The sequence below is a fragment of the Malaclemys terrapin genome, chromosome 2 (genome assembly GCF_027887155.1).
Source record: "Malaclemys terrapin pileata isolate rMalTer1 chromosome 2, rMalTer1.hap1, whole genome shotgun sequence".
In the NCBI taxonomy this organism is placed as follows: domain Eukaryota; kingdom Metazoa; phylum Chordata; order Testudines; family Emydidae; genus Malaclemys; species Malaclemys terrapin.
This window is the reverse complement of record NC_071506.1, coordinates 75,692,487-75,704,570: the sequence shown is the minus strand read 5'-3', so window position 1 is coordinate 75,704,570 and position 12,084 is coordinate 75,692,487. Positions and strand designations below refer to the sequence as shown.

General features: G+C 38.9%; 1 protein-coding gene across 7 annotated transcripts in view; it reads right to left on the bottom strand.

The window, feature by feature from the left end:
• Nucleotides 1–12,084, bottom strand: part of LOC128831059 (opsin-5-like) — a 101,211-nt gene that overhangs the window by 34,495 nt on the left and 54,632 nt on the right. For 6 of the 7 annotated variants that reach the window (XM_054017137.1, XM_054017141.1, XM_054017142.1 and 3 more), the window contains exons 2-4: nt 6,631–6,718; nt 2,552–2,714; nt 159–286 (exon numbers count right to left, since the gene is read on the bottom strand). In XM_054017137.1, the coding sequence (XP_053873112.1) occupies nt 159–286; nt 2,552–2,714; nt 6,631–6,718 (379 nt within the window). Of the gene's footprint in view, nt 1–158; nt 287–2,551; nt 2,715–4,507; nt 4,595–6,630; nt 6,719–12,084 lie in introns of those variants that run through there. The other variant, XM_054017140.1, reaches the window with a different exon arrangement.

The window sequence follows — 12,084 nt, the reverse complement described above, 5'->3', positions numbered from 1 at the left end:
TGGGGAGAACAGATATATAATCATTTAACCCCCCCCCCCCCCCCCATGTAATACACCTTTCTATATAAACGTTCTCCAAGATACACAGACTAGCCAATGGCTGTCTTTGTTCAAGAGACAAATACTGAACAATCCGAGAGAGAAGGAAATTAATTTACCATAAGCTGGAAAACAAATTTTGAGGCAGCACACAGTACTCAGTAATGTTAGTGTTGACAGACTGCAGATCCCAAAAAGTACACCGCAAAATGCATAGAACAAGCAAACTTGTTTACCATACAGCCATCTGAAAACAAACAAAACAAAAACAAGAGTCAAGATTTAGATGCCAGCATTCTTCCTGTAATTCAAAGGCACATAGTAGAAAGTCCCTCATAGTGGTCATTATTACAATGTTGACATTTACCATTTGAAAGTAGCGAGCATCACTGTGATGTTAATGCTTGGTCAGCAGGTAACTGAAGGAGGGCGTTCTTACTGGAATATTCTAGTGCCATTAAGAAAATCATTGCCTGCCTTCATTTTTGAGGAAAGGTGAGAAAAAAAAAAAAAAAAAAAGAGAGAGGCTGTTCAATTCACCCACTTCTGCCAAGCTCTTTTGCCCCTTTTTCTCTGGCACCAGCTGCTAAGAATTCTGGTCTCCTCATTCCTCTTCCTCTGCAACACTTTTAGGCACTGTCTACACTGTCTACATGGAGAGTTGCAGCAGTTTAACTAAAGATATGAATTTAAACTGATTTAGTTAAACTAATGCAGTCCCCTGTGTGGACACGTATTTTCAGTATAAGAGTAGCTTATTCCAGTTTAATTTAAATAGATTAGAAACTGGTTTAAAATAAACCAAATTAAGCTACCCAAACCAAAATCAGAGTGTGTAGACAAGGCCCTGGGGGAGGATAAGAGACACATTCCGAAAGCAGCACTAATTAGGAGAATAGTCCTGCAGTAAGGAGATAGAATCTCAAAAATCCCTCTCTCCCTTCTCCCGCTTCCCCAAGTCATATAGAAGAGTTAAAAGAGGTGATCTTATACCGTAGCTCTTGGAAGCAGATTGCTCAGGAGGTGATACAGTCATGGAAGTAAACAGTCAATAGAACTGACTTGAGCTAGACAGTGTGTGGGCAGCTTTTGTGCAAGCTCTCCCACAAGGATCAGAGTTTGGCTTGAAAGACTTCCTCTTGAACCTTGCCATTTAGCTAGATTACATCTCACCTTGTTGCTTCCTAGTGCGGCTCTGCAGGAAATGCCAACATTCAGAGGTTTTTTTTTTCCGTTCTGAATCAGAATGAAAAAAAATGGGAAATTTCCTGCGAGATGAAGTTTTCAAAATATTTCGTTCTGATAAAATTCATTCCAATTTTGGGTTTTTAAAAATTATATTATAATTTATATTTTAAAGTACAATACCCTTTTGTAACAAAGTCATTTCAAAACAAAACATTTGCAGTGTTCAAGCCCCGAGGTCATGTTCTGTTTGATCTTTTCAAACCTTTTCCCAACAAAAAATTCATCAAAAAAATCAACAGTTTCCCCAGGAAGGTCCGTCCCGTCTCCCCCGAACCCTCCAGTCACTTTGTGTGGATTTCAACATGCTGTGAACACACCTCCTGGATGGGGCCCAAAAGGGGAATGTCTAGCTCGTGAATCCTGCTGGGGCGTAGATGGGAGTTAGGCACAGAGCTGATGGGCAGGTTAGGACGTGGCTATGGGCATGTTCAGCCACTAAAATGTAGGCACCTAAAGTCTCCAAGACACCTACAGGGCTCGGCAGCAGCAGCTGAGCTGATGTTTTGCAAATGCCATTTGCTCTTAAATGTTGGATTTCAGTGCCCAAAGTGGCAGCTAGGTGTCCAAATCCCTTTGATCTGAATAAATTAGACTCTGGGGGGCTAGATTCACATTCTCCTCCATCCTGTGAGCACCTCCTTTTTCCTCTCCACAATCCCAAAAAGCTTCCATGGGAAAACTCAACAGCGTACCAAATACTGCCTAGGATCCAGCAAGGGCATTTATTAGTGATTCTGAGCCCCATGTAAAGATCACAAAAGCCAGGTATTATGGAATACTATTAGGTTAAACTTGCAAGGATGAGGGAGGTAGAGGCAAGAGAAAGAAGAGCTAAAGTGGAAAGAAGTCCAATTGTGAGTTGGACATTAACCATAACTTTAAGGCCTAGGATTAAATTTAATCCCCAGGAGTCATATACAGCCTCAGATCTGTTTGCATATTAGATCTGTGGGTTTTTTAAACAGCTACGTTCCAATAGCTTTTACATTTCCTCCCACAGAAGATTTCAGACAGCAGGTAGAGTTATTGTATGGAAGAAATACCCCCAAGCCCCTTTCCCAGGAGGAATACAAATTGCAACAGCCTCAGACTAGAAAACTAAATGCAGCCAGCAGCTCCAACATAACATACTTCTCTCAATCTCTGTAATTAATCTTCCCTGTCCTTTCTACAAAAGTGGCAGAATAATTCAATCCTGTCTGCTGGCAGAGGCCTCCAGTCTGTGCAGAGGATGTTATAAATACTATTTGCATATTGAACACACCTGTGAGAAAGGCTGGATGTAACAGCTAGAGGGTACAAGGTCAGAGTCATACCAAGGTCACTGATGGCAAGGTTGATCATGAAGTATTCTGCTGGTTTTAGCAAATTCTTTTTCTTGTAGGAAACATACAGAAGAATACTGTTTCCACACAAGGAGCATATTCCTATAGGGGAATATAAAATAAAAAGAGGAATTCATTACTCTCATTTATTGGCTTTTCATTTTTAATACTCTTTGCAAGGAGTAAGGCATTGCCAACCTAGACAGTGTTTATGGGATGATCTTTTTTCTATGATGAAATTAATTCAACTGAAATTTTTTTGAACACTTAATACCCTTATTTGGTACATCTTCCCAGGAATGCCTTATTTAAGACTCATTTGCAATAATGATTAAGGATACAAAGTGAATCATGGAGAAATAAACTTAAATTATATCTCTATTATCGCCAGATTAAAAAGTTCATTTTCTTAGGATTTGATATAATTCTAGTAGACGATATACTATTTCTAACATTCCAACACGAATAACAGGGAAAGAATATTAATTTGCTCTCTAGCTCGGAATGAGTAGGATAAAACCTAGTTCTTATAGTTGTGGAGAAAAGTATGGCTTAACTAGTAGCCATGCTGATTTCTAGGTTAGAAAGTCATGTATTCAAATTCTAATACCAGAACTCAGTATTGACCTTTCAGCACAGCAGTAAGAGGCTTTACTTCACTTAATATATCCTTATATTTACCAAGCAGGGCCGGCTCCAGCATTTCTGCCGCCCCAAGCAAAAAAAAAAAAAAAAGCCGCGATCGGTGGCAGCAGTTCAGCAGCAGGTCCTTCGCTCCTAGAGGGTGTGAGGGACCTGCCGCCCCCGAATTGCTGCAGGTGCCGCCCTTTTCCCTTGGCCGCCCCAAGCACCTGCTTGTTAAGCTGGTGCCTGGAACCGGCCCTATTACCAAGCCAGTAGAATTTTATTTCCACCCTGCCCCCCAACCTCTCAGTATTTTTTCAAATGTTCTCCACAAATTATCTTGCTTTCACTTGAAGGACTATGCTAGCTGGATTCACTGTTATTTTGATTAACAAGGAATTGTAATAAGCAGTAACAAACTGTTTTCTACCGTATTAAACTTATCTCAGGTGCTGAGGGCAGAAACTTTCTTGAAAAGGAAGAGGAGAAGAGGGATTAAACTTCCCCAGATCTAGTCCGATTGTAATAATATTACAGAATAATAATATTATTCAAAACTTTTTTCATACAAATGGCTTTTTTTCTAAACTGAAAACTTTTCAAAAACTGCTTTAAACATTTTCCTTATTTTTCACCAAACCCCAAAATTTTACAATTTTGAAATGTTGGATTTTTCATATGCACCTACCTGCTCTCCCCCCCCCACACACACACAGAGAAAGCACAGAATGAACAATATCCTGATTTGCTTAATACATATTGACTTTTTCCATTTAAAAAAAAAATCCTTTTGCCACTGCAATTTTTGAAAAATTCTTTAACTTTTGAAAACTTAGAATGGAAGAAGGAAACACAAAGAGACAAATGAAAAAGTGAAGAAAAAACTGGGTATCGTTCATTCAGTGACAAAAGAGGGGACCTAAAATTCAAAATATCAACATTTTAAAATATATTTTGCCACAAATTTTGATTTGAACCTTCCAGAATGGGAACACCTTTGAAATGGTTCCACTATTTTGTGAAATAGTTTTTCCATTTTTCCACCAGCTCTACCAAATATTTCATGACATCATATCTCTACAGGAGACATGATCTGAGACTATGAGATCAAATGTGGCCATTGAAGGCATGGGAACTTAAACATTAGAATTACTTTCACTTATCAAAATGGATTGCAACTAGCACATGAAAATTCCATCCACTTTAGTAATACTTGAATGTTCTCAGTATCCGGTCTACGATCATCACTTAGCTCCATAAAAACAACTCACCTTTTCTGTTTGTTTTCAAGGTCCCACAGCACCCAACCCTGTTTGGATTACCAGCTCAAGCTCTGATATGATATCCCAGCATGCACCATGTGGATGTCACAGCTGCTTTAGGACTCTGCTGGAGCATGGAGATTGGGGAAGGTCAGTTTTGTTGTCAGTTTTTTAGTTATTAAATTGTGGAGGGAGAGGGGAATTTAATAAATTACAAAATTATATCTAACATAAAAGTTGCACAGTACTTCTTGTAAAAGCAACTTACCTGACACCCTCTTGCCCAAAAGCCTGGCTCCTTTCTCTTACAAGGTCCTGTAGCAGCTGTGACACCACTAACATAGTGCATGCTGTAAAATCACACTGAAGCGAGCCAGTGATCTGAGCAGGGTTGGCTATCATGGGATCTGAAAGGGAAAATAAAAATAGTAAGTTACTAGGCAACACACCTTGCTGAATGCTTTTTTAGCAAAAGGTGGGAGAGTGGTGCATAATATATACTGCTGAAGTAGATGGAATTTTCACAATTTCATGTGCAGTTCACTTTCCAGCGAGAGCAAGTTTGCACCTTGCTTTGTTGATGATGATCTGCATGCAGAACATCAGAAACAGAATGAAAGCATCACCAGAAAATTCTAGTTTTCACCTGCAATGAGCAAACAGCAAGACTCACATATTTGTTTCTAATCAGAAAGTACTTTATAATATATATACCAGTTCCTGCAAAGCTACAAAGAGAGTTAGATTTCCAATTACATTTCAATGGCCAGTCATGCCACAATTCTCCTCTCAGATTCTTTATTTGCTCTTCCAGCCATGAAGTAGGACTGATGTACTATATTGGTACTCCTTGTCTTGGGGGGGGGGGGGTTGATGTTTAGAAGGAGATGTTCTTTACAGACAACCCTCAGTTTCTGCATTTGAAACACTTGACTTGGTTCACAGAAAGCAGAGACTAGGGATCAAATTCTCCCACCACCTGGATTTGCATCATACAGCTCAAAAGCCAACATCCATCGCAGAGAAGACCATACTAGCGTAAAGGAGGTCCTCCAGTTGTATACAATGAATGTAGAGATGTCTACACAATTCCCTGCTGACAATGTAGCGGGGAAAAGGAGAAAGGGATCCTTCTACATCATCCTTCCACTGCATGCATCCGATGAAGTAGGTTTTAGCCCACAAAAGCTTATGCTCAAATAAATTTGTTAGTATCTAAGGTGCCACAAGTACTCCTCGTTCTTTCTACATCATACTAATCCCCAGCTGTCAGTAGTCATAAATGAAAGCAGTTAGCAGGTAGACTGGCCCAGCATACAATATGAGCAGTATCAGGGATTGAAAGAGTGATTTTAAGGCACTTTCTCCCCTATCTCCATGCAATTTGTGCTGTATGCAGTTCAGCTACAGCCAAGGATCTGGCCTTTTCTCAGCTAGAATATGCATTTTGTTTCTTACCCATAAAGAATTCATAAGACCTTATTCACCAATGGTATAACTGGGGTCAAATCTAGTGAAGTCAATGACTGAGGATTTTAGATGCAGAGAAGTTCAGTGTTACAGTTCCAGGAGTAACTTGCTCATGTTTAAGGCTCTAAACCTGCATCTGGATCTACTTTCATAGGCCACTGTGCCCATGAGGAGTCTCACTGACTTTCCTGGGACTCCTCCTGAGTACAAGGGTTTGCACTACTAGATGTTGATGCTGGATTGGGATTTAAGGATTCAATGTTAACACCATAACCAGAAATACAAAATAGTGCTAACCAGAACCTCATCTGGTATAAGTTGAACCAACCACACAATATTTTGCAGTAAATCATTCTTAAAAATATTTAATGGCTTCCGAAGTTAACACTGTTATTATTGTCAAACTATTATAGTAGATTAAAATTGAATAGGTACTTTCTTTTTGATGAAAAATATGTCACTAATTAATATGATAGAAGTTGTAATTAGGTCAATCTATTCTTTTATTTTATTGTTATGAAAACTTTGAAGTAATCCATGTCAGTAATTAACTCCATTTCCAGATCCTCTGCATTCTCATCAAACCTTTGGAATGTGAAATAATAAACATGAAACAACGCAGGAGAAGCTCCAAAACATACTTACCATGAAAACATACTTACCAAACACTGTATAAATCATTCCAACAATAATATCTTCCCCTTCTGTTATTTTGGACTGGAATGTTGCATTAACAAGATAGGAACCCATCTGAAAAACAAGAAAATGGGAATTCAGCATCTGAGAATCTCTCTGTTGGCTTTCTGCGAGACTAGCAATAAGCTATTTGTTGGGGGGCGTTGGTTTGATTTTTCCAGTGTTTGCAATGACAAGTTTGAAGATGAGAGATGTGGCATGGGGTTGTTGCTGAGGAAGGTTAGTTTCTGTCACCCTTGAGCGGTGTCCCTTTGACTCATTAGAACATGAATACATCAAGATTTTCCAAAAAATGTCTTGTGACTCTGTATGCCTCGATTTTTTGATGCTCAACTTGAGAAACATTAAAAGGGAGCTGAATTTCAAAGTGTGAGACTGTTCAGCACTTTCCAAAGATAGGAGTCACGAAAGGCCAAAAACCATGGAAGAAAATCTAAAATTCAACGGGAGCTGGATCAGGCCCTAAGTGAGCCTAAGAAAATATAGCGATCTAATATAGGTATAATTTACACTTTTTCTCCACCTCTTCAACATGTATGGTACATCAATATACTCTCGCAAGTTATTTATTACATGCTTTGACTCACTTAGGTTCACACCCACTTACCAACATGTAAGTGATTTTACCCATCCTGCACATACACACTCATTTCTGAATTTGTCCCACTGAGTCTGTGTGTAAAGAAGTCTAATTGTTCTACTCCTCTTTTCGCCCCTAACAGGATAGCATATAAAAGTGCAAATTAAAGCAGGACATTCCTATATTAATTTACACTTTCTTCTGGCTGGTTGGTTCTTAAATTACACCAACTTGGATTCCCTTACATTTCAGAGAGGGTACTTAAGTAAATCTAAGGGACTCTGACTGCAAGAGATTCTATAGAACACCTCTGAATTTGCCCTCAAGAAATTCTTCAGCAACCAATATTCAACAACAAATAAATTAGAGAAAATAGTGAACTGCTTGCAAAGCGCAAGAAGAATTTGGAATCCTGTTCCAATGGGTGAACTTGAGCCACTTGTACCTTGCCAGGGATTCTCTAGCTACTATGTTAGAGACTACAGAGCACTTTTGCCCCTGGCCTGAGTCTGGCTAGCCAGCAGTGCATCCACTAGTGTTTTCCCAGCTCCCACTGCCCTACTGAGAATGCATCTTGCTCCCAAGAACAACTTTATAGCTAGGCTTGGCAGAATTTGATTTTTTTTTATATAATTTCAGTGGATAATATCAGTTTATTTTAACCATTTTTTCCAATTTTATTGATGTAAAATTTTATGACTCCGGGAAGTTATTGGGGGAGAGGGGAGTCAGACCATTGTTTAAAGAGAAACATTGAGATGCAAAAAGAGAAAGCATTATAACCATTAAACTACAAATTGTCAACATCACATGTCAAATATATACTACGTAAATATTCTTAAATCAAACTCTAGTAAGTGCTCCAAAAGTAGTTTTCTTACTTTGTCTAGCTGTAAATTTCTATCATCATCAATAGAAATATTACCGATAAAAATCTAATCCTTCCAAGTCTATTTATAGCATGGGAGGACAGACTCCCACAACGAAGAAGCCCTAGAAGGGCATGCTAGAGCCAGCAATCACTGAATGCTGACAGGAAACCTAGGGAGGAGGTCATCAAGGGCCACATCTTCAAAGGTATTTAGGCTCTTAACTTCCATTGGTCTCAGTGCAGCTGGAGAAATTGCTGAGCCTTCCTTGGCCTGCAGTGGAGAGAGGAGTGGCTGAAGGCTACAGGGCCCTTGGGGCAAATGAGCTGCAGTTCATTGCATTTAGCAGTGAAGCATCTCTTTATGTTCTATCTGTTGTGAATTAAACTGCAGGATCTACACATCTCTAAGTAATACTATATAAACCTGTAAGAAATACATTATTGAGGACTCAAGAAAGTCATGTCCCTTCCTATTTTCATGGCCAATGTGGATGATGGGGCTGGTAAGGTTTGGCTGGAACTTTTCCTCAGCAGATGAGACAAATTACAGTTGCTATACAAATAGACTGACAAAAGTAAAGCAACATTCCCTAAGCCTGGCCATGAGTCATTGCCATAGGGAATGGTAGATATAATTGCTACTGGCAGCCTTTTCCCCTTCTCAAGTTTCTCTGATTGTGCTTCTTGATAAAAAAAAATAAAGGTTCATTGCTCTCTCTGTTCTGTAACTGTCATATGATTAAGTGCCCTAAGGGCAATTTCACCCCACATCCCGTAGCATAATAGCAGGAAATGATGTAATCATGCAATTTTGCACATTTGATTTTAGTGCAGCATATGAAATGTCAGAAAAAACAAGGTACAAAAGTCATCTTAACAAATGGTCTAAGTAGGGTCTGTACTTAACACTCTGGATCTGAGCCAACCACTGTATACACGCATTTAGTAAGAAGGTTACAGCCTGCTTCACTCCTGCAACGTGGTAGGTAGAGGTAATCTGCATTCAGCTGGTCTGTCTTCACTTCAGCTTTTCTTAACTGAATTTGAATTAAGTCAATTCTTAAGTTTCACTGTCACTATTCCATGGATTCTTTTTAAACAAACTGTTAGATCCTCAGCTGGTACAAACAAGTGTAGTTTCACTAAAAATCAATGGAGTTACACTAATTCAGACCACCTAAGGGTCTGGATCTTTACTTCGAATGGCAATCATGCCTCTTAATTGTCTATTTTCATTAGCTTTATTAGCAAATGCATTTACTGGTAGGAATGTTCTCTGAAACAGAATTAAGTCAACAGAAAGTGAAATTTGAATTTTATTCAGTTTATTTTTAATAAATCACTCATTAACCATCAACTGCAGCAGTGACTATTCACAGCAGAAGCCTGATTATAAGATTTACTAGGGTCCATTACTGTAGCATGTGAGCGCCCTCAAAAGAAGAGGAACAAAGAGGACTAGGGTAATTATAGACCAGTCAGCCTAACTTTGGTACCTGGAAAAATACTGAACAAATTAAAAAATCGATTTGCAATCACCTAGAGGATAACAGGGTTATAAGTAATAACCCGTATGGATTTGTCAAGAACTAATCATGCCAAACCAACCTAATTTCCTTCTTTGACAGGGTTCCAGGCCTAGTGGATAGGGGGAAGGAGTAGACATGACATATCTTGATTTTAGTAAGGCTCTTGACACAGTCTCACACGACATTCTCATAAGCAAACTACGGAAATAAGGTCTAGATGGAATTATTATAAGATGGGTGCACAATTGGCTGAATGACCATGCCCAAAATGTAGCTATCAGTGATTTACTGTCAAACTGGGAGGGCTCATCTAGAGGATCCCACAGTGGTCAGTCCTGGGCCCAATACTAGTCAATATTTTAATTGAGTGGAGAGTATGCTTATAAAATTTTCAGATGACACCAAGCTGAGAAGGGTCGCAATCACTTTGGAGGACAGGATTAGAATTCAAAACAACCTTAAATTAGAGAATTGCTCTGAACTCAACAAGATGAAATTCAATAAACAGAAGTACAAAGTACTCCACTTGGGAAAGAAAAATTAAATGCACAACTACACAATAGGGAATAAGTGGTAGTAGTGCTGAAAAGGATCTGGGGGTTATAACTGATCGCAAACTGAATATGAGTCAACAATGTGAAGCAGTTGCAAAAAAGGTTAATAGTCTGGGATTTATTAACAGGAGTGTCATATGTAAGATATGGGAGGTTATTGTCCAGCTCTATTTGGCGCTGGGGAGACCTCCACTGGAGTCCTGTGTCCAGTTCTGAGCACCAGACTATAGGAAAGATGTGGACAAAATAGAGAAAGTCCAGAGGAAAGCAACAAAAATGATAAACTGTTTAGAAAACTTGACCTATGACCTTACCTGTGGCAATAACAAAAGAAAGAAACTGAGAGACAACTTAGGGCTAGTTTACAGTAGGAAGGCTTTACCACTACAGCTATACTGGTATAGCTATATCTGAAGACCTCCCCTAGTGCAGACGTAACTTATACTGACACAAGGTGATCTTCTGTGCTACATTGGTCAGAGACGTGGATTTTTTCACATCCCTGACTGACACAGCTATGCCAACAAAATGTTGTAGTGCAGACCCAGCCTTCAATGGTGTTCTACATTACTCTAGTTGTGTGAGTATAAATCAGTGTAATTTAGATGCTACCTAATGTCTTAAGTCTGCCCTCAAATATGCACGTGCAATTCCCATTAACTTCAAAGGGAGTAGCACAGGTGAAAATGAGGGCAGAATTGGGTCCTCTGTACTGATAAAACTTCATAGTACACCTCATTATTTGTACACCATAAACCTACTGCAAACATAGAAATAATTTCACTTGCTATTAAAATCCAGCTACCTATCAAGTGGAAAGTGGTAGCTGTTAAATGGTACATAGCAACAGTGCACCCCAGTTTGGGTCAAAAATAAATGAAGAATGTAGTATCCAGTTGAAAATGTAGGCAAATTTTATGGGAATAAAATACAATTACTAGCAATGGGCAATTGGAAAACCAAGCAAATGGGGAAATATTCTTCCGCAAATGTTTGATTAAGAAAGTAAATTTTGCTTTGACTGTATTAACAACTACAGCACATATTTTGGTCTAAACATTTTTCAACCAAAAAAATGCAGATTTGGGACAACTGAAACATTTCACAAATTTATGTCAATTTCGGCAAATTATTTCATTTGCAAAACCAAAAAATTTCAAAAATGCCAAAATGAAATGTTTTGATATTTTGAGACTAATTTCACAAGGAGACTTAGGCATCATTCACAAAACCAAGGACGTGACCTACTTATTTGCCATAGCCCCAGGCCAGTGCATTCATTTCAGCTTTGTAAGCCCTGGGTTCAAGCCTCCACTCCAGAGCAGGCATCTGGAGCAGGGACTTGAACCCAAGTCTTCCCTCTCTGATGTAATGCACTAGGCACCAAGTTATTAGGTATTCTGGGGTGAGTCTCCCTCAGTATCTCCTGTTGAAGCTGCTCCATTTTGTATTAAAACACCAGCCTAAAGAGTCATACTCTCTCTCCCTCTCTCTCTGACCCAATGAATGTTTATTTATACAAAGCATCAATAATTTCAGTTTTGGGTTGACCTGATTTTTTGGAGGGGGGAGTGGGGGGGAACTGTGTGTAAACCAAAAATATCAGTTATCCACACAGCTCTATTCATAACCCATGTGTGTTTGATATCAGGGAGCATTCTGGAACTTGAGCTTCATTAGTGTGAACACTAGCAAAAAGAACATTTTTAGCTTGAATGCTCAAATATTCACTGAAATTGTATATCAAAATGGACATTTGGTTGGAAATGTTGCATTGGTTAGTTGCATATTTCAGGTAATTTTGTTTCTCGCCCTGAAGGGATGACTTATGTAATTAATCGACCAACACAGAAAATTAGAAATGTGTTAATATACAATTCAAATTT